This window comes from Phocoena phocoena, chromosome 19, assembly GCF_963924675.1.
Source record: "Phocoena phocoena chromosome 19, mPhoPho1.1, whole genome shotgun sequence".
Taxonomy (NCBI): domain Eukaryota; kingdom Metazoa; phylum Chordata; class Mammalia; order Artiodactyla; family Phocoenidae; genus Phocoena; species Phocoena phocoena.
Window position 1 is genome coordinate 380,782 of NC_089237.1, and position 24,254 is coordinate 405,035.

Genomic DNA, 24,254 nt, shown 5'->3' on the forward strand with positions numbered 1-24,254 from the left:
GGACCCGGCCACTGGAGGAGCCAATTTGGCAGTCAGCTGAGTCTATTACTGTTCGTACTCAGCAAGTGGCTTAACTCCTCTGTGCCTTGTTTTCCTGCCCCAAACGGCCTGGAAAACCCCAGGCCCCACCTCCGCGGGTGAGGATGAGGTGAAGCACGGAAGGCCATCCGCACAGGGCCTGATGTGGCTTCTCCACGTGCGCCTGCCCCGAGAGGGAAAGCACTTTGTAACGTTAGCCCCAACCTTAAAAGGCTTTTGTCCTCGACGGACGGGACGTGCCCAGCTGCCTGTGTGTGGACAGGTGTGTGGGTGAGTGGGTGCCCGGAAACTCCAGCTGGACGACCATCGCGGGGGTGGTGGACGGACAGGCATGCACCGCCCAGGGCTCAGCCCAGCCCCAGCGGGAGAGAGAAGCTGCCTTCTTCTCCAAGTGCATGCGCTTTGCTCTGCGCGGACAGGCACTTCGGGTGTGACCTGCAGGCGGGAGCAGACGGGGCAGATGACAAGGCCCCGGGAGCAGGCGGCCTGGCCTGCCCAGCCTGTCAGAGCCACGAATGCCACGAGCCCTAACTCACAGGCTGCTGCCAACGCTCATTAATAAATGATGGAAAACCACTCAGCAAATGCCGAGCCCGGAAGCAGCGCAGTGCGGCCCCCATGAACCCGGCCAGGCAGCCTCTGGGCTGTGAGGCCGGCACGAGATCTCTCCTGACCAGTCCACGCCCGGGCCGGCGACCCCAGGCCAGCTGCTGACACGTGGGGCTGCTGGACGCGGGGGTGGGCATCCCCTCGGGGGTCTCCCTGCAGAAGTTAGAGGCAGCCAGGTTCTGAGGGCTCCGTTTGCTGATGGGGTCAGGACTGCGGCTGCGGTCAGAAAGGTCAGCCAGCATGCTTTCCAGATGTCTGGGGAGCCGGAGAACAGAGAAAGGAGAGGGAAGACCCACAGTCCTTGCTGGGAGACCCTACCTGGCCTGGGGTCTGGGGGCAGTGAGGTTACAGGGCCAGCAGGCTGGCTTCGGCCAGGAGGCACCCCCAATTCCATCCAGAGAGCCCGGCCCTGTTTCAGTGCCACAAGCCCCCATCCCTGTCCCCATGTAACTGGATTTAGGAAGACCTCCTGGGGGACAGCGGGCTCCGCCCAGCGGGGCGCATGTAACTTTCCGGGCCCCTGAACCTTCTTCCATAAAGGGCCTCCTGGAGTCTCCACAGACAAGGACCCCATCTTCCGGAGGGTCCTGCGTGAGTCACGTTTCCACCTGCGGCCCAGCTGAGACAGAACCAGATTTCGTTGGGACCTGAAGTTTGTGTAATTAGACAGGCCCTCTTAAAGAAAAAGAACACACAATTACAAATACACAGAACCCGGGACTAGGGGGGGCCCCTGCAAGGGAGGACCGGAAGCTTTGGCTTCTGAAGCCTCAGGATAAGCCTACTTCGCGCTGATCTTGTCGAGAGAAAGCAATGCAAACACCACCGCCCCCTCCCAGCTGTCACCTGTTCAGGAAGCCCCCACTAGACCGGTGGTCTCTACGTCAGGCAAATGCACGAGTGATCACGCAGGAGGAAAGACACCTGCCACCACCTCCCCGCTGCCACTGCCTGGCTCGGCGCCTGGAGGGGACAGCGCCCGTCCCCCTTTGGGGTCAGGCCTCTGGGAAGAGGGGAACCAGGCTTCACACTGCACAGGGAGGAAAGCCTCTCCAATGTGTCTGTTCTGTTCGGGGATCTCATTTCAGCTTCACTTTTCCAGACAAAGCTGCAGTGAGTCTTACTGTCGGGGAGCAGGGGAAGGGGCAGCAGAAACTCAGAGACACTCAGGCCTGAGATCAGGCTGGAGCCCAGCCAGGCCTTCTGGCTCCGGGGGCCGGGGGCCTTCCACGTGCTCTGCCCAGCCCATGTTTTCCTTTGTGAAGGAGACACCCTTGCAAAGGGAGGGGAGGGAGCTGCCGAGCTCCTAGCAACTTCCAGTGCTTGATGGTTTCACTGATCTCATCCTCATGACACCCCCTGGAGTCTAGTATTGTCATCCCGCTGTTGTAAACAAGGAGAGTCAGACTTAAAGGGTGTGGGGGAAATTCTCCAAGGTCACACCCCAAGTCAGGGACAGAGCCAGGGCTCCAGCTCGTCTTGGTCTCCAAGTCAAGTTCATCTGAGCTTGGTAGGCAGGATCCTAACATAGTTCCCAGAACCCCACCCTTTGGTGTGCTCCCCTCAAGTGTGGGCGGCCTCTGTGAACAGGGTGATTGGGTTGTGTTACGTAAGGCTCCACTCGGGCAGGCTGGAGGGGAGGGGAAGTCAGGGGGACACTCCTGGTGGCCTGGAAGGAAGCAGACTGTCAGCTTGTGAGCTGCCAGGGGGCCATGTGACAACGAGCTCTGGGCACCCCTAGGAGGCGAGAGGCCCCTAGCTGACGGCTAGCAGGGGCCTCCGTCATGCAGCCACAAGAGACGAATTCTGCCAGCAACCAGTGAGCTGGGGAGAGGAGCCCGGCCCAGGAAGGGACGCAGCCCGCAGACACCCTGATGACAACCTTGGGGCACCCGAGCAGAGGATCCAGCCAAGCCGGTGCACACTCCCGGTCCGGGGCCACTGTGAAACAATCCACCTGTTGTTTTAAGTCACTAAGCTCGCGGTAATTTGTTAAGAGGCACAGGAAACAAACATATCTCTCAACCAAACAAGTCCATTTTGCCCAGTCCGGCCTTCAAAATAGCCACAGAGCCAGAAAGGAATAAAAACATTCATGTCGCCTTGGGAGAAGTATCTCGTCTCTCTGAGACTCAGTCTCCTCAATTGTCAACAGGGATAATACTGGTACCTACATCACAGGGCTGGTGGGAAGGTTCAACGAGACGACCCATATCCCTCCTCAGCCCGCACCGCGAGTTCTCAACACGCCATTGATCACAAGACTGCGTTTCTTTTGTTCAAGGTTCCCCACTCCTGGAGAGTGACCTGGGCAACACTCTGGGAGGCTGGTGAATTGGGTAGCCATTTGCAGGGTTGAACAAACTTCCCTGTATTCGCTTCCTAGGGCTGCGTAACAAAGCACCACAAACCGGGATTAAAACAACAGAAACGTCTTCTCTTACCTTACCAGGCTACAAGTCCAAGATCAAAGTGTTGGCGGGGGCCCTGCCCTCTCTGAAAGACCCGGGGAAGAATCTGCTCCACGCCCTTCCCCAGCTTCCAGCGTTGGCCAGCCATCTTCGGCGCCCCTTGGCTTGAGGCTGCCCCACTCCCGTCTCTGCCTCTGTCTCCTCGGGCCTTCTCCCTCCGTGTGCCCCTCCTCTTCCTCTAAGGATCCAGTCTGTGGCACTCTAGCCCATCCTGGTTACGACCTCATCTTAACCTGAGCACATCCGAAAGGACCCTGTTTCCAAATAAGGCCTCATTTACAGCTACCAGGGTTAGGACTTCATCTATCTCTCTGGGGACACAATTCAACTCACGCCGCCCCCCGGTGCTAAAGGTGCCGGGAGTGTGAGTCCCTCGGCACCCTCCTGTTCTCTTTCATCTCCTGCCTCTTCAGTGCCTTTCACGTGATAGACTCAGAAATGGGGAGCCTCCACCCAGGGCTTTGTAGGACACTCTGTCCTGGAGCCGTGAGGAGCCCCCCTGAGGTCCCGTGTTGCTGGGGACCCTCTGAAGAGCAGTGGAGACCGTGAGCTGTCTGCCGCTGCCCGACAGCTGCAGGGGCCAAACGAATCACGGAGGCGACGGGTGCCGGGTGGCAGGCCCCGCGGGAGGCCCGGCCCGAGCTGCAAAGTCGACAGGCAGAGGGGGCAAAGCCTCCAGGGGTGGAGCTGGATCTCTGAGGGCAACAGGGGAGCTGCTTCCTCTCTTCAGAGGAGAGAGCGCCGCCGATTCTGGCGGCCTGCCTCTCTCGGGCGCGCGGGGGTTACAGCGGGAAGACGCGCCCGTCCGTCCGGTGGCTCAGCTAAGCAGCCCGGAGAGGTCGCGGGGCCCGGGGGACAGAGGGAGCCCTGCGCCCGGGCGCTCGCGCCCCAGCCGGCTCCTCCCGACGGCGCGGGTGGGCTGCAGGCGGGCGCCGTCCTCACGCCGGCCCGCGGCACTCGTGCGGTCAGGCTGCGCGCCGGCGGGCTGGCGGCTGGGGCGCTGGCGGCCGCGTCCCCGCTGCAGAGCCTACCCTCAGCAGGCCCGCGCCTCCGGGAACCGCGCGCCCAGGCCCCTCGCCCCGTGACTCCAGGCAGCTCTGCCCGGGGTGGGGGGGCGGGGGGGCCTGGGACGTGAGGGAAGGAAGTGGTCTCGGACAGGGTCTGCGGCAGCCGCTGCACCACTTCTGGGGGTCCAGCCCCGCCCGAGAAGTCCCTCCCTCACTGGGCCCTGCTTCCCAAGACCCAGAGGCTTGCTGAATGGCCTGGCCTCTGGCGAAGACACCTCCTCCTGCCGCCTCTCCACTGTCGGGCCGGCAGAGCCGCCTGTAGTGACTCACGTCCGGGCCCCACGGCGCCCGCGTCCCGTCTCAGCTCTTGCGTCACCTGGGTCGTCTCTCCCTCCGCTACAGTTCCTCTGTCTAAACACAGAGTGGCTTCTGTCGTCCTGGATGGAGCTCGACTGAAAGAGGAATGAGAACGGCGAAGCGCTTAGGCGGTACCAGCGGCTCTTAACGTGCACTGTCTCCTTGCGTTGGCACGTGGGTAGAGGCTGGGGTTGATATATGGATTCCATTTTGCAGACGAGGAAGATGAGGCTCGGAGGAGTCAAACAGCTTGCCCCAAAGAAACGTCCGCTTGAACCCAGTTGTAGTGGAAAGAACACGAGCCACGGGGCAAATCTCATCTTACCCACTTAGCAGCTGTCTGTCTGCAGGCAAAGCTACCTATTCTCTCCAAGCCCCTGTTTCCTAGTTCCAGACGTGTCCATCACCCCAAATAGAAACCTCGCACCCATTAAACAGTTACTGCCCCTCCCCTCTCCTCCCAGCCCCTGGCAACCACTAATCTGCTTCTGTTTCTACGAATATGTCGGACATTTTGTATAAAAGGCATAACACGATATGTGAGTGTTGAGGGTTGGATTGTGTCCCTTTCCTTCCAAATTCCTGTTGTGGTCCTAACTCCCAGGACCTCAGAATGCGGCCTTATCTGGACATAGGGTCATTGCCAAGACAGTTAAGACGCCCATTCGGATGGGCCCTAATCCACATGACTGATGTCTTTATAAAAAGGGAGCATTTATACACAGACACGCGCACACAGGGCGAATGTCCTGTGAAGAGGAAGGCGGAGGTCAAAGGGCCAGGGGACACCTACGATCGCCGGCGGCCCCTGCAGCTCAGGCAGAGACACGGAGAGACGCTCCCGCTCCCTCCGCGCCTCAGAAGGCACCAAGCCTGCCGACACCTTGATCTTGGGCTTGCGGCCTCCAGGACCGAGACAATACATTCCTGTTGTTCAAGCCACGAGGTGTGGCACTTCGTTACAGCAGCCCCAGCTTCTGCGCCTGGCTTCTTTCACTTGGGACGCTGCTGACGCGCTCATGCGTGCTGCAGCGTTTCTTGTCACTGGGTTCCGGGTCCTCTGGGGTTTCGTTCTCGAGCGTTGAGCGCCACAGTCCGTCCCAGCGAGCACTGCGGGACAGAGGCATGACCAGTGTGGGGAGGCAGGCTGGAGACCTCCGTGAGAAGCCACGCCTACAGGGGCCTGGGGGCAGAGCTACCCCTGTCCTGCTGAGACACAGCTCCCAGCCCGCACGCACGGCTCCTCTCACTGCCCCAGAGAAGTTTCCAGCTCTCACCCTGCATCCTGGGGGCGGAGGTCTCCCCGTGTGATTGGTGGTCAGGAGCTTGGGTTCAAAGCCCAGGGCCAGCCCTGCCGTTTACATGCTCTGCCGCTTGGGAGAGTTACTGTCAGCCGCTGTGCCTCAGTTTCCCCATCTGCGAAATGGGGATAGTTAAATAGTGGAGAAATTAGTTAAGACACGAGAGCCTTGTACAGTCTCGTACAGACCAGCTGCTGTAAGGGGCCCTGCTGTTCCCCTCGTGTGCCCTGTGCTTTTACCCTGGAGCTGGACTTTTCATAAGGTCCAGCTCATTAGGTCCTCTTTCCTCCCAGGTGTCCCGTCTTGCTTGGTGACACACCGTCCACAGTCACCCTGTGATGGGCTCTTCCCCCGCTCACGCGTCCATCTCCAAGATGGAACTCACATGCATCCTCTTCGCCATCCCGTTGTCCTCCTTCAGGGCTCATCACCCCTGGTCTGGACTCTCCCCGCATTTTCCCAACAGGTCTCCCTGCCTCCAGCCTGGGTCCCTCCTCCCCGTCGTCTGTCGTAGAGCCACAGAATCTGGGTGTCCGAGGGCCGAATGCAGGCCCCTGACATGCGCGAAGGACTCCAGCTTCGGGCCCCGCCTTCCTCCTAACGCTGGCTCCTGGGCCTCTTCCCATACTGGCCTTTGGTTTCAGCAGACCCAAAGTTCTTTGGCTTTCTAGAACACACTGTGTCCCACGCCTCTGCAGTGCCAACGTGGGATGTGGGAGGCCTGTGCCCGTGCTGGTGCTCTGCCTGCAAATTCTCCTTCCTGTTTCTCGGTGGATTCGTCCTCATCTTTCAAAACTGGCTCAGGTGACCCGTTGTCCAGAAAGACTCCTGTGACCTCACCCCGTGCCACGGAGGCTGCCCCCCGCCCACTCTGTGCGGCTGCAGCTCCCTGCCGCGTTTCCTCGTGGATGTGTTACGGATCTGGCTGTCCCTCTGTCTTCCCACTCCTTGCTGGACACTGACTTCTTCGAGGAACAGGGCTGGATTCTACTTTTTACCCAGGTGCTCAATAAAATGTCCTCTGAATGAATAAAGGACGAATAGATGAGTGAATGAACTTGTGAACGAGCGAAGACGCGTGACTCTGCCTCTGCAGCTCCCCCTGCCTGCAGACTTGTGCATGTTCTGCAAGACACAGACCAAATGTCACCGCCTCTGGGAAGCCTTCCCTGACTTCTCTGTGGAATCGAGAGGCCCATGACAAGTTTCTCTTAATTAAGGATCCCAGAAGAGCCTTACCCACTTAAGAGCCACCCAAGGGCAGGCCCCACCCTATTCAACATGAGAGCCAGAGGGATCCTTTTGGAATCCGGGTGGAAGCCCCTCAGGCCTCTGCTCCAAGCCCTCCATGGCTCCTCCCTCAGAGTAAATGGCCAAGTGCTTGCCAGTGGCCATGGTCCCCTCTCTGACCCACATCTCCTGCTCCCTGCTCAGCCGCTCAGGCCTGGGACAGGCTCTGGAAGGGCCGTGACACCTGCTGTCCCTCTGCCTGACACAATGGTCCCCGAGGGCTCTCCCTCCGAGGCCCCCCAGCCACTCTGTCATCACGACCTTCACCCTGACGCTCCTGGTTTTTCTCGATTACTGTGTGTCTCCCCTGTGACAATACAATCATTCCGTGTATTGTTGTCCGTTTTATTTATTTACTGCTGTGAAAGAAAATTTCCCCACCACCTGAAAGGCTGCCTGGTAAGTAGCAGGCACTCAATAAATGTTTGTTGAATGAATAAATGAATGAATCTTTGGGTGCCCATGACTCAGTCTGGGGTCTGGTTTTTAAATTCCCAATGAATATTTGCTGGATTTGAATAGAAACTTAAAACATACAGTGGCGGAGCTCCGGGGGCTGATGGGGCAGGACGAGGGCTGGTGGCCGAGTCCCCCAGGCCAGGGTACCAAAGAGTCTCTCAAAATCACAGTGGCTGGGCCAGAGAGAAGGTGTCCCTAGGGGTCTTGAAGCTTCCCGGAGAGGCTATAGATCGTGACAGGTCCAAGTGGGAGGTTCTTGTCTTTCCGAGCAGCTCTGAACCAGGGAACTTGCTGAAACAGGAAGATCTTTTTCCTTTAGCAGGTCAAGCAGCATTTCCAAGAGGCCAGGCGCCAAAATCATAGCGGAATGAATGAATGAATGAATCCTTGAGTCCTCAGAACTTAGCACGGGTAAGCATACACATTCCCAACGAGTATTTGCTGCATTGACAAGAATTGAAGAAAACACAGGCCAGTAGGTGAGGAGCCCTGGGGGCAGGGGAGGGCTGGTGGCAGGCCACCTGAGGGGTCTTTGTCACCCCAGACCTGTATTTGTCTGTTTTCAATTTTTACCGAGGCTAATATACAGGGAGAAATACTAAGAGTGCGGCTTGATGGTTGTATGTCCACATCCGTGTAACTACCACCCAGATCAAGGTACAGACACCATGTTCGCCCTCCTGGAGGTTCCCTCTCACCCCACGCCCCGGCAGCCAACCCTCACACAGGGAGCCACACGGCTGACCTCCATCATCCTAGATTAGTTCTGCCTGCATTTGAACTTGATATGAATGGAAGCATACAGTAGGATCAGACTCTGCTTTTCTATCTGCCTTTTGTGAGCCGGGAGTCACCACGTGAATGCCAACAATCACAGTCTGGGTGTGAAAGCCTGCTGACAGGTGGCATCCCCTGCAAGACGTGGGTTCCGGGGGCTTGAAGTGCACACTTACTGCCTCCGTAAAGGAGCTGTCTTGAGCAGAACAATTTTCACCTTCTTTGCTGAGAGCACCCCGTCTTAAGAGCCGCCCTCGGTCTGACAGCTGAATCTTTCCTTTCCAGGCTGCATGAGTCAGCCCCAGGGCCCAGCATCGTGCTCTGTTCTGGTCACGATGCTGTGCCCACCTCTTCCCAGAAGCCTGCCGTGCCAGCCCGGCCCACAGCCAGCGTCTGGCAACCCCTGGGCTGCGCCTGTGGGGTGGGTACTGCTCTGCCTTCACACCCAGCCCTCCGCCCCCGTCACCCCCGCCCCCAGCGTCTGTGTGGCCCCTGGGTTCCGGACCCTGCGCTACCCCACAGCCTCTCCTCAGGGAGCCTGAGGCTGCCTCTCTCCCCAGCATGCAGCGGGCACAGGAGGTGTCAGCAGCGGGCTGCAGAAAAAGCTGGGGGCGGGTTTTGGAGTCAGAGACTGGGGCTTAGCTGCTGGCTGTGTCCCAGGCGGGTAAGCCTGCCCCAGTCTCCCCACTGCCCACACAGGAAGTGTTACCCTCGCTACGGCGCACGGATGAAACAAACTGCAAAGCGCCTGCATGTAAGAGATATTCAGATGTAACAGCTGCAGCTGCTACAGCCCAGGCACGAGGAGGGCGAACCTGGAGCTAGACCGCGTGGGTCTGAATCCTGATCTCAACACGTGCGGGCTCTGGGGCCTCGGGCAGGTTGCTTAACCTCTCCGTGCCTCAGTTTCCCCGTGTACACAACGGAAATAGTAATAGCACCTCACTCATGGGGGGCTGAGGATTAACTAAGTCAGTCCATCTAGCTATCTAGCCGTCTATCTAGCTACCTGGTGCCTGGGACAGTTCCTGGCACATAGTAAAGGCCGTGTAGGTAACAGCTCAAACTATAACGAATAGTTCCACAGATAATTAAATAGCATTAAATCATGGCTGTTATTAGGATGACCTAACATGTGGAAAGTTCCTGAGATAATACATGTCATGCTTGGTACACGATGAGTGCTCACCAGATAACCCTTCGTGCTTTGGGTCCTACATGGAAAAGTGGGCGGGAGGGTGTGGGACGGACGAACAGGTAACCGGGTCGGGGGAACAGGGCGCCGTGAGGGCTGAGCAGGGCTGGCCCGGCCACCTTCTGCTTGTGGGCAACTCGACGCCCCACCTCTGATAAGGAGAGGGTCTCCTCCGGGTCTCTGGACCCCAGCCCCTCCCAGAGCCCTTTGCACCGGCAGGCACACCCCAAAGGCTTGTTGACTGAAAGCCAGAAGTGAGCTAGAGAAAGCACCCAGGTTTAAAAGCAAAAAGCAAGAAAACCAGGTAGATTTCCTTCCCGATCCTCCAGAGAAGGGGAGACCAAAGGTGGGCATAAACACCACTTCCGAGAAGATGAAGGGCTTTCAAGGCTGAAGATGAGTGCTTTGTTTTCAGCAGGAAAGACTGAACAAGAAGGAACAGACATCACCATCAGAGGCACAGAGATTCTGGTGAGATTCGAGAAACAACTTTCTGGTTCAAGTATTGGCCATCTCAGCCACAGACGCCAGATGTGGACCTCGCTGGTGCTTTTATCTTAACCACAACTGCCGCTAATGGCTAAAAGCAGCATTAATGAGCAACAAGGACCATTAACCTGGCAATGGGGACTCCCGGAAGCTGATACCCCAGCACCCACTGTGGGTGACCTGTCACCTGACTCACTGGCACAAAGAGCAGGGTGTGGTTACAGCAGCAGTACAGGTACGGGTCACTGTGGAAACTGCCTTTCCTCCAATATCCACCAGGCACAGGTCTTTTCTAAAGAATTTACACAAAGGGAATTGGCAATGGAAAAAATCTGAGACGGAAGAACCCTTTTATTTTAAAGCATTTGAGGATCTTTTGGTGCACGGAGCGTGCTTAAACTTGCCGCAGGGCGATTTTCACGGAAAAAAAGCAGAGGCTTCTGTTCAAACTTCATTGGATTCATATTTTAAGAAACCTTGGCCAGTCTGGCTCAGGCAGAAAAATTCCCCCAAAGGAAGATTTCATGGCCAAGCTTTTATATTAAGTACTTGGTTGTACATATGTGATAAAAGTTTGTGAGAGCATATATCTGGGTTTTATTTGCTTTTCACTTACTGTTGCAGTCACTTTGGGCACTTTTATTACGTGAGATGGATGTCTAAGAATGGAAACCCGGTGTGTAAATTGTGCTTATGGGAAATAAAGATTTGATGGTGGATGGCTCGAAAAGGCTTTCATCCAGCCATCAATTTGGTTATAAGTCAGGGGCGACCCGAAATAAAACACTGACAAAAGGTGACTGGGCGTGATGCCTGGGGCATGTTCCTGGATGCAGTTAAGGAGACAGAGAGCAGACACGGCGGATGCTGAATGAACATACGGAGACATTCACCTGTCTGCGGGCTGGAGACTGGCCCTGGTGCTTTTTAAAATTAAATATCAGGTTCAGGTATTCCCCCCCCCCAAACAGGGTAGAAAATTAGAAAAGGAAAGAAGGAGATAAGATAAAGCACTCAGACTTCCCATGACCATCATTAAGAAAAACCATTTTGGTGAATTTTTCCCCAATATTTCTTTCAGGCCTCGGAGAACAGCCATAGCGATAGTCGCGTCTATTTTGTACCAGATAACCTTTAGAGGTTTCACATCTGTGGGTCTCTGACTCACTCAATTTGCTATTTAATAGAATTCTCCTCGTGTTTAATAACCCTCCTAATAATCGCAGAGTTCAGAGAATACATTTTTATCTAGTAAATGTCACAAGAACTTTCAAAAATCTGCCTTGAACAGGAAGGAGGAGAAGGCTTCTGTGCTTTAAATACGGCAGACTAGAAAGGAAAAGGGAAGAGATAATCAGAAAGGCAAGTTAGAAAGAAAGAAACAGAAGGCGGGGCGGGGAGAACTGGGGGATGGGCGGGAACAAAGGACCTGGGTTTCGGAGGAGGGGGTGATGGTGGGGACAGTGGGGAAGGAGGCAACCCAAACAAGGACCCTGGGGACACATCACAAACAGCCACTGCGTGGGAAGAGGGGCTGACCAGCGTGAAGGTGGGGGACAGGCCAGGGGCCCGCAGGCAACGCCCCGAGAGCCGGATCGCCAGGGCCGCGGCCACGGGCCACAGGGGCGGCCGAGGCGGGAGAAGGAAGCCCCTCCCAATGGTTAAGCCGGTGCAGCCTCTCCACCCCCCAGGCGTCTGGCCTTGACTCGCACGCAGGAATCCGTGGGCAGAAAGATAACAAAAGCTATTTTTCATGCTAGAGGAGTTGGACATCAGGGGAAATCAGAGCCCCTTTGTATGATATGCCAAACTGCTGAAGCGGGCAAATGTCTCGGGCGAGGGCTCAGATGCGAGCCGGGAACAGCGCGCTGGCCCCCGGGAGCCGGCGTCAATGTGCGCTTGTTATCAGCGGCGGAAGCAAGCCTGGGGCACCCTCCCCACACCGCGCGGCCAGACAAGCTGGTGACACGGCCTTGGCTGGACTGTCCGGCCCCTGGAAGGAAGCCTGGGTGTCCTGAGATGTCCTCGGGGAGTCCCGTTCCCCTCTCAGCTCGCGGTCTGGTCTGGGGGCTGCGGATAAGCCTGGTGCGCCCCTAGAGACCCACCCTCACGGTGGGCCCTCCCGTAGCCCCAGGTGCAGGGCAGCCTCTGGGGCGTCGGGCATGTGTTCCAGCCCCAGGCCAAGCGTCAACAGCTCACCTCGCCCCGCCCCCCGCCCCCGCCAGCACTTCTGCACAGGAGGTGTTGCTAACGTACCCATTTTGCCGAGAAAGCAACTGAGGCTCAGAGACGGTGCAACGGCCGGTCAGAGGCCATTGGGAGGTAGAGCCTGGACTCAAAGCCCGACGCACCCGGGCACCGGGCCCTCCGCCCCACGTCCACCAGACGTCCTCCGAGACGCCACTCATAAGCGCTGCTGTGTATTTCGCGCCTATGGCGAAGCAGGTGTACGCAGAGCGCCGTGAGTGTTTTCCACTTGACCCTCCGGACGACCCTGAGAGACAGGCCTTAGCGGAACCCCTGGGAGCAGGCCCTGACATCCGGATGTGTTCTGAGGCTCTGTCCTCACTTTGCCGCCTCTTCTCCCTTGGCTTCCCCAGCACCCGCCAGTAAGCTCCCCAAGGCCTTTCTGTACCCACAGTGTCCAGCACGAAGGCAGGCGCTCGGCAGGTGGCCCATAAACGCTAACAAGGTGATCTCCCATCTCCAAGGCAGCCCTGGCCCTGCGTACTGTTTGAGGGGGCCCTTGGAGGAAACAAGAGAGAGGTGGTTCCAGTAACACCCCCCTGCCCCCACCCCAGCCACCAACTTCTGTGCAAACTCAGGACCCTCCAGCATCACCCCCCTCCAGTCCCAGCTTCCCCGGCCCACCCCTCCTCCAATCAAAGTCTTCTCTCGGGACAGAACAGGACACCCAGGCCTGGCTACGGGATTTTGGGGGGGGTCCAGTGCAAAATGAAAATGGGGGTCCTCTCGTTCAAAAATCATTAAGGATTTCAAGATGGCGACAGCAGAGCGTGAAAGGACGCAGAGGTGCCCGAATACGGCCCTGGTGACACCAGTCGTTCTGCATCCTTTGCACGTGGCCCATTACTAGGGTCTGGGGTTTTTGTTTGTTTTTTAACATCTTTATTGGAGTATAATTGCTTTACAATGGTGTGTTAGTTTCTGCTTTATAACAAAGTGAAGCAGCTATTCGTATACATATATCCCCCTATCTCCTCCCTCTTGCGTCTCCCTCCCACCTTCCTTATCCCACCCCTCTAGGTGGTCACAAAGCACCGAGCTGATCTCCCTGTGCTATGCACCTGCTTCCCACTAGCTATCTTACACTTGGTAATGTATGTATGTCCATGCCACTCTCTCGCTTCATCCCAGCTTACCCTTCCCCCTCCCTGTGTCCTCAAGTCCATTCTCTACATCTGCGTCTTTATTCCTGTGCTAGGGTCTGGGTTTCTCTAGGGCAGTCTTGATTTAAAATTTTCTGGATCGTTCTCCCTTCTACTCCACCATCTCCCCACCAAATCTAAGAATGCCAACATTTCAGGATCTCAGTAACACTTCCTACATCCTATACAACAACATGAGAGAATCTGTCCTCTGCTCTTTTGTCTAGAACTTTGGTTCAGACAATACAAATGCCCCAGTGCCATTGGTCCCATCAGGGAACCGAGACACTGGGGTCAACAGGCACAGCCTGACATCTCATCACAAGGGGAGCTGTTTCCAACCATCGAGCAGGTGACCGCCATGTCCCTGTGTCCAGGCCAGCCCCGCCTCCACCCTGCAGAGGGGGGGCCTCAGCCTTGTGCACTCAGCCCATCTGAAGCCGAGGAGTCTCCTGTTCCCCCACCTCAGGACACTCCTCTTTGGTTGTGTCTTGGGGAGTGGCTCCATCGGCTGAGGGTGTCTACCGCTGTATCTCTGTTTTACAGATGAGAAAACAGAGAAGCCAAGGAATCTGCCCAAGGTCACAGAGCTAACACAGGGCAGAGCAGTATTCAAATGCAGGTCTCGTTGACTCCCCTGCCACACACCCCGCCCCTGTCCCATTAACCATCAGGAAGACTTGGTTCAGAGATCACCTGACCTGACTCTTCTGTACAGTGAAGCCCCTGGTGGGAGGTGTCAGAGGTGTGTGTGTGTGGCTAGATCTGTGGAGCTTCGCAGATCAGGGAAGGAGCCTGACTTTATCTCAAGTGGGTTGTGGCCCCATTGACGGGCCATCGAGCTAGGGAATGACGTGATCTGATTTCCATTTTTCCAAGCTCGTGTGTGAAGAAGGGCTAGCATGGGGGCGGGCGGGAGGGAGGGGCGGGAAGAAGGGTCAGGACACTACTTGCGGCATCCAGGCAAGACATGACAGCGGCTGGGAGCCAGGTGGAGGGAAAGCTGTGAGTGGGTCTGGGCGGTCTGTAAGGAATCCCAAGGGGATGTCGCAGGAAAGGCGTTTTTTCTCATCTCTGCGGTGGCCAGCTCTGGGATGAGCGCAAAGCAGGTCATCAGTGTGTCCTGAGCACGAACGATCAAGTGGGTGGGAGAGGGGACCGGCTGATTCTCTGGAGGTGAGAACAAGCCAGCAGCAGCGCATCCAACAGGTGAGGCTGCCACCAGCATGCGGGTCCTCGCTGAGGTGTCAGGGTGAAAAGAGGCCAAGCCAAGTGTTTCCAAGAAAATGAGCCCGAAATCCTGTACCCTCTGCAGCGCCTCTGTGGCAGCACAGCCACCGTGCTTGTCACAGCACTTTCCCAAGTACCCTCTCATTGGGTAGTCGCACAACCCTGGGAGGGCACAGGAGGACGGAGGGAAGAGGGGGAAGAACAGATGCAAGGAGACAGGAGGACGGAGGGAAGGGGGGGGAAAGAGGGAGACAGAGGTAGAGAGGAGGGAGGTTGGAGGGAGGGATGAGAGACGGATGAAGGGAAAGACAGGTGTCATTTGCCCATTTGACAGCCAAGCAATCAAAGGCTCTAGGAGGTTAAGGGATACCCAGAAGACTGTCCGGATGTTAGCCACAGAACCAGAACAAGGCACAGGTCTCCTGACTCCTGCCCCAGTGTTTCCACACCCGGCACCCTCTCCTTTATCACAGCCCTGAGCCCACAACACTGGAGGTCACAGCTGTAGCCCCGGTGCCTGCCAGGAAGTGCGATGGGGGGAAGCGCTCTGGGCGCTGCCTTGGTGCTAGACCCTGTTTCGACTCTTAATTGAGAGCCCTCTGGTTCTGATTTTATGGCTCACAGAAGCCATTCAGCGTGGTTTTGCCTCTGAGAGGTGATGAAAGAACACCATGTTCTACGGTGCCCTGAACATCCCCGGGGACACTCAGCTTCCTCCATTCCCAGACCCTGGAGGCCAGTGAGCTGACCTGGGGCCTCACTCAGCTCAGCTGCAAAGGTTGGGTGACTTATTTTTTCTGGGAAAACTTCCAAGTTTCAGGAAATATGGAAGTAAGGGGAAGGCCATCACACCTTGAAAATCTACAAGATGCCAGGCGCCATGAGGGTTATTTTACATGCATTTTCTCATAAAACCTTTACAACAATCCCAGGGGTTGATTCAGTGATGGCTCTATTTTACAGTGAAGGAACCGTAGTTCAGAGAGGTTAGCTAACTTATCCGAAGACACAACAGCTGACTAATGGCAGAGCCTGGACTCAAACCCAGGTCCATGTGACTTCAGTGCTAGCCACCTGACACGGCCACTTCCACGTGGAGTAACAGAGGTTGGAAGAAGTGAGCTGAGACAAGCGCGCGGCCCCTGTCTGTCTCCCCAGGGCCAGGAGGCTGATGGCGGGTGAGCTAGGGAGGCGAACAATTTTGAATAATTTGTTTTCCTTCCAGGCTCTGGAGCTGGGCTTGAGTCCAGAAACTCCCCTGGGCCTCTGCACACTCTCTTTTGTAAATGGGGCAATGGCGGGGCAGGGGGTTGTAGCGGGGTGGGGGGAGGACACGTAAACAGCACTTGCTGGGCACCTCTGCCTCCGTGGGCTTGGTGAGGTACGAGGCACAGAGGGTTGGATGCTGTGACAGTGGGGACCTTGCTTCAGGTCTGCAATCGCGGAGGTGGGGGAGGGGAGTGACGAGCGGGGGAGGGGCGAGAGCAGCTCCAGTTAGAAGCCCTTTCAAGCCCGTGGGCAGTGAGGCCCTTTGCAGCTGCGGGACAGAATGCGCAAGGAGCCCGAAGAAAGAGCTGGGGTTAACTTTTCGGAGGACGCTGACTTGAAGGGCAGATAGAAGTTTGGTGTGGGTAGGCGTGGGGGTGATGGAGAGGTCCTGATGTTTTGGGAAGCAGAAACAGTCAGAGGGTTCTTCTGACCCAAGCCATCTCCGGTTCCTGCCTCCATCCTGGCTCCGGGGAAGGGGGAGGGGTGGAGGAGGCCTGATGCCAAGGCCAGGCATGGCTAAGTGTGAGGTCACACCCCGCATCCTCGGGCCAGCTGGGAGCCGTGGGCCTCTGAGGGGAGGCACCGTCTGCTTTGCAAAGACCCTGGAGCTTCATTTGGAGGGTTGTCTGGACCCCGGCCCCGTCCCGATGCTCAGGGAGCCCTCGAGATGCCATGGGGCAAGGACGGCAGAGAAAGGCCCGGGGGGAGGGAGTCCCTTCGTCCTTCTGTATTTCTTGCTGCTCACCTTGTGCTACGGTGGTTGCTAGAAGCCTGGTCTTCACCCAGGTGCCAGCCCACAGGGAGGCTGGGCAGGCAGAGAACCCTAACCAGGCAGCCCCAGACCTCCTTCTGCTCCCGGCTCTGTCACTAACCAGCTGTGTGACCTTGAGTAAGTCCCTCTGCCTCTCCAGCCTTGGTTTCCTCTGCTTGCAGAGTGGAAGGATCCGGCCACATCTGCAGTGCCCACCCGTGTGGACACATGCTGGGGCGTCACAGGCAGGGTGAGCTGGGTCACCTGCAATTCACGACTCTTAAGAAAGGAATGGAGCCGGGTACCAGTTACATCTGCGGTCACCTGAAGCAGATGCTAGGTCATCCCCTTAATAGAGATGCTCCCCGACATCCGCTTCCCCCCAAGGTTCCATGTGTTTTCTCGAAGGAAAGAGAAATAAGTGAAGTTCCTTTCAGTTGCCGGAAATCAGGTCAGCCCTTGCCCTCTACCGAAATGGCACTTCCCTGAGAGCAGCGGTTCTCGATGGGGGGCACTCTTGCCTGGGCCCCCTCCACCATCCAGGAGACCTATGGCAAAGTCTGGAGACGCCTGCGGTTGTCACAGCTTGGTGAGGCGGGGCTGTAGCTGACTTCTAGTGGGTAGAGGCCAGAGACGCTGCTAACCTTCTACAACACACAGGGGAGCCCCACAGACAAAAGGATCCCGTTCAAAATTTCCAAGGTACCGAGGGTGAGAAATCCCTCCCTGTCGTGAGGGCAGCAGTGGTGAATCCACAACACCTGGACGGGTACGAGCTACCGTGGTTCCCCTAAGCTGTGCTCTACGGAACTTTCCGGCACACTTTTGGCTGTGGGGGGCTGGGCAGTAGTGTGAAAACCTGGGACCCCTACGGGCTCACACTTGATTTCCTCTCCCAACCCGTTCTCCACAGGTAGCCAGCGGACTTCCTGAAAACGTAAATCAGACCCCAATGCCATCCCCTCCCCTCCCCAAGCACAGATCCCTGGTCATAAAAAGCAGATAAAGCAGGGTGCTGACCCTGACCTCGAAGCCTCTCCCAGCCCCTCCACAGGGATGGAGCCCCGCACCCCCCGCAACCCCCCTCGCGCTCCGCCACCTGCACCAGGTTCTTTCCTGCCTCGCGGCCTCTTCCTCTTCCTGGAAGCGCTCCCTCCGGTCCTTCTCTGACACCTCCTTCACGGCCCTCTGACCAGTGGCCACCCTGCCCGGCCTCTCCCAGCGCCCCCCGACCCGGCTCTGTTTCCGTCAAAACACTCATCAGTACCTGGAAGCGTCAGCTACCCCATTAGAACTTCGGCTCCAAGAGAGCAGGGCCACGTCCGTGCTGCCCACCCCTGTGACTCAGAGCCCCACACGTCTGACACAGAGCAGTGCTCCGTGAGCAAGAATAAATGAAGGGATGGATGGATGGATGAGGCATGCCCAGCAGGCAGGTGACATATCCTTTACACGTGTGTCTTAGCAGAAATAAGGTTGAGAGCCACTGAACTAATCTCAAAGGCTCTTCCAGCTGGAGAACCCGGCTTCCTGTGGGCCACATCAAGGCCACACTGAACCTGGTTCTACCTGGAGGCTGTGGGCAGGGCTCTCTGGGGCTTGTTTGGCTGAAAGACAAAGGTGGGAGGAATATTCCAGATCAGCCAGGCCCCACTTTCAGATGAGGAGACAGAGGCCCACCAGGCTCTCTGACACCCTGGATCTGATGACCTGAGGCCCCTTCCTACTCTCTGCATCTGTTACTACGTCCTAGATATCCCCAGAGTCTTGGTCGTCTGAGCAGACTGACACCAGGAGATTTACTTTAAAGAGCTGCTGGTTTCCTACTGAGCCTTTCTGAAGCCCCTGACATGGGGCTCCTCCAAAGCCGGCCCTGCTGCAAGACCATTAAGTCAGGCTGGGGTCCACCAAGATCCCCAGCTTCTCTTCACTAAGTCAGCTGGCTCTAGCTGGGTTTTTCTTGTCAGAAGAAAGAAAAGAGTGAAGAACAGAGGAGGGTGAAGAGACAGAGCAGGACATTAAGGGAAGGTAGACATGAGAAGGGACTGCCAGGGCCCCTTCCTGAACGATGAGACACTGGGCACCAGCTACAGAGCAGGGACAGAAGGAAGAGCAGCCCTGTCACAGACTGAATGCTTGCATCCCCCCCAGATCCATATGTTGAAGCTCTAACCGCCGAAGTATTCAGAGACGGGGCTTTGGGAGGTGACTAGAGAGATGAGGTCATGAGGGTGGGGTCCTCATGATGGGATTAGTGCCCTTACAAGGAGAGAACAGAGAGCTCTCTCCGTCACATGAGGACACAGGGATGAGGTGGCCGTTTGCCAGGAAGCAGCTCTCACCAGGAACCGAATTGCCCAGCACCTTGATCTTGGACTTCCAGCCTCCAGAACTGTAAGAAATAATGTCTGTGGTTTAAGCCATTGAGTCTACCACATTTTGTTATGGCAGCCGAGCTGACTAAGGCAGCCCCCTTACCTGTCCCTTCATCCCCTGGCTGGGGGAAAGCTGGGCTCATGTGCTTGGCCTCAACCACGATCCGGACAGTGGCAGGCATCCCTGACACCCAGAAGCCGTGCCTATCTTAAGCCTCATTTTCTCCACCTATAAAAGGCAGATAATTAAGATTTACCTTGCAGAGTTGCTGGCAATTATACGAACTAATGTGAAGTCCTGCATGGAGGTTGATGTGATGGCTGTTATGAGCAACCCTGGAGGGCAAAGGAGGGCCTGCAGACGAGGGGACCAGCTGATGGGCCGGGTGCTGCGGGAAGGGAGCCTGCTCTCTGCTCGCACCCCCCTGGGCCTGACTGGACAGGCGGCCTGTGAGTTACTGCAAGAGAAAATGAAAGACAGGAAGAGCGCCCAGCCCAGTGCCTGGCCTGGGGCAGGAGGGGAAAGGATGGAATTCAGACCCAAACCTCCCTGAACGGGCCTGTGTCCGGAGTGTGGGGTAAGGCAGAGCTTCCCAGCTGGCCGGTCGTGAGAGGGTTCCAGATGTGCCAGAGAAGCGTGCCCCCCTGGAGCTGGGCAGGGCCTGGGGTGGCTGGTGCCCCGGGGTAGTCACCGATGGCTGTCCTCTCCTCCCCAGCCCCCGGGGTGCAGTGCAAATACCTTCTCTTCCTCTGGGGGCCGTGGTGTGAATGAAATTTGGGTACACTCATTGGTGAGAGATGCCGCCCGCGGCGGGGCGGGGGTGGGAGTGAGCATGATGGAGCAAAGGAGCCTCTCACTCGCAGGGGCCAGCGCCTCCCTATCCGCTCCCCAGTAGGTGCCCAGGACAGAGCTGACACAAAGCAGCAGGCCCGGGGCCACCCCTGGCACTTGCCATCTCAGGGCTCTGACCGAGCTGCGAGTGTGCTGACGGCAGCTCCGTCTATGGGCGACCTGGGCGGTGGTACCGCTGAGGCTGAACTTTGCCAGGACCCTGTATTCTGGGCCCAGAGCACAGTGACTGGCTCGCTCGGGGACCCTGGTGTCTGGCAGCCCCCGTGAGCATCTCGAGCTCCCAGCGGGCACGGGGGCTTTGCCGCATAAGCTGCTGCCCCCGGGGCCCAGAGTCTCCCCTTCCCTTCCCGTGTCTACACAAGGTCTCCGGTCCCTGGCACACAGTGCATGCTCCGGAATGCCTGTTTACCTTCTACACCTTGCCCGATTCCAGAATGCATTAGAGACTGAACAAATGTTGGTGGGCAGTAGCTTTGGTGGAGAAGTCCACAAAGATTTGTTACTCCTTTCCTGTGTCCCCAGCCTTGGGCTGAATGTCACCAAAGATGCAAAGAAAGAAGGAGGTGGGGGTCTAGGAGACGGAGGAAGCAGATGGCTCTTTGTGGTGGGAACAGGCTAGTCCAGAACGTAGTAGGAAAAGAGAGAGAGACAGACACACAGAGACAAAGACAGAAACAGAGAGAAGCGAGAAGAGAGTGTGTGTTATGCAATTTGTGTATCAGTTGTACATTCTCACTTCCAAATGCCTTCACGCTGCCGCAAGCCAGCCTCAGAGCTGGGCTCCTCCACTGGCTAGGCAAGTACTTGGTTCTATTTTTAATGGTAACCCAGAAGATGTTTGGGAAAGGGCAGGACAACACGGTGGGGAGAGCTTTGCAGTGAGACAAAGGCTCGATGCTGGCCCTGCAGCCTCCTACCTGGGTGCCTCTGGGCGAGTGCCTTGCCCTCTCTGAGCCTCTGTTCCCCACGCTGCAGGTGGAGGTGAACAGGGCACCCTCTCAGGGCTGTTGTGAGCGTGCCGTGCGGTAACGTGCACAAGGCTCTGTGCGCTGGAGGACTGTGACACTCGTCCTGTAGAGGGGCAGCGGGGAGAGCCGGCTTTGGGGGTGGAAAAGGGTGATGTCGGCCGTGGTGAGCCTGGGAGCAGCAGGTTTCTACACGCAGCCCCACCAGCCTGCACGGACACCTTAAGTACACAGCGGGCTGGGCTCTCCCGACCTCAGAACATCATTCCTGTGAAACAGCCAGGGAACTGAATCTGCGGTTTGTGAGATGCCAGCAAACCCTTCAGAGTCCCACTGTCACAACTGGTGTTTTATTAGCTGCCTGCTGCAGTGTATCTTCAGTTTCAGCTTAGAGGTTTGAGCTTTTCATTTTTTTCCCATGAAATGCTTTGGGGTACTTTGCTAGAGAGCAGGTGGAAATGATGCATTGTACACACAGAAGCCAATACTGAGGTGACCATGTCCCCACAGAGCGTCCGGGTCTCGGCCTGGACGCTCGCTGGCAGGTGGAGACGTCATAGATGGCAGACAGCCGTCGGACTCTGCGATGTGCTTTTGTGAGATAAGCTCGCAGTTTCCGCCCCAGCTGAAGGACTGCCAGGATGATTCTAGAGCATCCCGAGGGATCCTGAGCCAGCTCTCTCAGCCCTGGCTTGGTCCAAGGATGTCCTGGCCCTTGGAAGTGGCCTGGTTTGGCCCCCAGAACCCCTGAGCTCCTGGGGGATGACAGAGGCAGCCCAGTTCTTGGGGTGAAGTCCCCAGATGGCGGCTCCCCACCCTCCCTCCGCCAGCAGAGCCTGCTGCCCAGATCAGCTTGGGGCTCTCTTGATGAACATCGAGTGCAAACGGCTCAAGGCAGCTGGCAAGATGCTAAGTGCGGCATCAATCCTAATTAGGATGAGAAATTAATAAAGGAGGCATTCGAGCCACTCTGCAGAGGCCAGGCTCACTGGCATGGAGGAGTGAGTTCCAATTTCGACCAGGAACCTGGAAGGCCTGGGGCCCAGATGCGTGGGCTTGGGTGATGACAGGGGCTCGACTTACTGGACCACATACACAGCACCCAGTGGGGCCTGCGAGGTAGAGCACGGGGCCCCAGCCGCCCTTGTTCTGTGTCTAACGCAGGTGCTGTCGCAGGCAGTGGCGTGGGCACGTCCTCCAGATGAGAGGAGTAGGCGTCGGCGACCTGAGCATCTGCACACCATTTTCCTTTTGAAAAATGATGTTTTTCAGAAGAAAAGAGGAGGGTGTGATGGTGGCTGTGTTTCCCAAACTACTGATTGCACATTCCTGCTCCTGGAAGACTCCACTCAGTCCGGGCAATAAGCTCCAAGTTCAAAGCAGCTTCGTTTGGGAGAGAAAGTGGGGGGCAGAGGTGGGCAGGTTTCCAGATGAGAACAGGCATCATGGGGGTGAGGGAGAAAGGGAGCAAGCTCCACCTCACCTGGCGACCCTGCTTTACAGAGCCTCCTTTTACCCGACCCCAAACACGGCCAGAAGAAGGGCCATCTCTTCCAGAGCTGCCTACCAACCTCCAGGAAGACGCCACCCTGCCGAACTCTTCGCAGGGGCTGGAACTGCAGGAAGGCTGGGGGTGCGGGAGAACCTCCCCGACCACGGAAGGCGGAGTTGACACACGCGGAAAGATTACAGAAAAAGGAGGAGGAAACTCTGTCCAAGGATTTTTGAGAGGAACCCTCCACCAACGTCCCCCACCCCTTTCCCAGTCTGAAAGCCAAGACCAAGCGGCGAACCCGTGCACAACCTGGAGGGGAACAGACCGCCCGGACAAAGCCACCTGTTAGTCCAAGTTCCGCAGCGGGGCGGGCGGGAGGCGCTGAAGTCTGGCGCACGTCGTCACTGGAGGAGTCCGGGTCCCTCCCCCGGAGGGAGGGGTCCCCGCAGTCCGGGGACACCCAGTCCCGGCCCCCAGAGGCATTCCATCCGTACGTCACCTACTGCAGGGCCCGGCCGCGCACCTGGAGGGCTCAGCACCGCGTCCCTCCTGCCGGGATCCGGTGGCCACGCCCCTCCCAGGCAGTTCGCGGTCCGCGGGTCGCCCCTGCGCGCCCCAGTTCTACTGAAGATTCCCGGCCTTGGGACGACGGCGGCGGGCTCGCTGCCCTAGTCGGGGGGGGGGGGGGCGGGGAGACTTGGTGACGCTCCCCTCCCCACCCCACCGAGCGGGGAGGAGTGGGCCGGTGGCCCCTGGAGGAGTACGTGGCGGAGCAAGGTCTCGGCAGGCTTCAGGCTCGGGCGACCCGGGTCCCCAGTCCCGCTCGGAGCCCAGCCCCCCTCCCACACCTCGGCCAGGCCTCGAGCGAGCGCGGAGCGGCCCCGGCGCTGCCCGCCCCCGGCCGGCCCCGCCCCAGGATGGCCAGTTCCCATAGCAATCGCGCAGACACCGGTTGCCAAGCAACCTCTCCCCCAGCTCCCTCCCTCCTCGGCCGTCCGCTCCCCCCAACCCTAGCTTCCTCCCGCCCCCTCGCCAGCCTCCGCCTCCCCCGGGGGCGCTGGCGCGGCCCCTCGGGATCGCTCCGGTTTCGGGCTGCGCGCGCGCGCGCGTGAGTTTCGGTGTGTTTCATTGTGTCTGTGTGCGAGGGGGTGTGCGTGTGCCAGCGGAGAGTTTGTAGGGCCGGTGTGTTGGGGGCGGGGGGCGGGGGGCGTCCCCAGTCGGGAGGGACCGCGAGGTGCTGCACAGCTGGCCGCGAGGGGACCCGCCCGCTCGCTCCGGCTCCTTTGTGTCTCGCGCGGAGCCAGGGCCGCGCCCACCCCTTCCCGGCCGGCGCCCCGAGCAGGGTGTGTGCGTGTGCGTGTGCGTGTGCGTGTGCGTGTGTGTGTGTGTGTGTGTGCGTGCGCCTGGGCGCGCGCGCGCGTGGCGAGGGGGTTGCCGAGGCCGGCCGTACCTTCGATGCAGCACACCCGCCACAGCCCCGAGTGGGTGAGGTCGCCGCGGGTGCGGCGGGGCGGGGGCCCGTCGTCCATGGTCAGGTTGGTGCCGTTGCAGATGTACGCGCTGGAGTAGAGCCAGTAGTCGGTGCCGATGGCGATGGCCATGAGCGAGAAGGCGGCGAAGGCTCCGGCCGTGGTCAGCAGCATCTGCAGCCCGCGGTCGCATCGCACCATGGTGGGCGCCTCATACTCCGCCGCCCGCCGGCCCGCCCGCCCGCCCTCCTCCCTCCGCGCGCCGCTCCGGGGGCGCCGGGGCCGGGGGGCGGCGCCGCGCCGGGGCTCAAACTCCGAGGCGCGGCGGCGAGTGCGGGCTGCGCGGGCCGCCGGGCGGGCGGGCGGCGGCGACCGGGGCTCCTCCCTCTCGGCCCGCCCTCCCCGCTCGGCCCGCGCCTCCGCCCCGCGCCCTCCGCGTCGCCGCCGCCGCCGCCGCGCCCCGC

At 58.3% G+C, this 24,254-nt stretch overlaps 1 protein-coding gene across 1 annotated transcript in view; it reads right to left on the reverse strand.

Moving 5' to 3' along the window:
- Positions 1-23,991, reverse strand: part of CACNG4 (calcium voltage-gated channel auxiliary subunit gamma 4) — a 54,202-nt gene extending 30,211 nt beyond the window's left edge. Inside the window, exon 1 of the mRNA XM_065897295.1 lies at positions 23,772-23,991. Coding sequence (XP_065753367.1) covers positions 23,772-23,991 — 220 coding nt within the window. The remainder of the gene's footprint in view (positions 1-23,771) is intronic.
- Between the last annotated feature and the right edge of the window lie 263 nt (positions 23,992-24,254).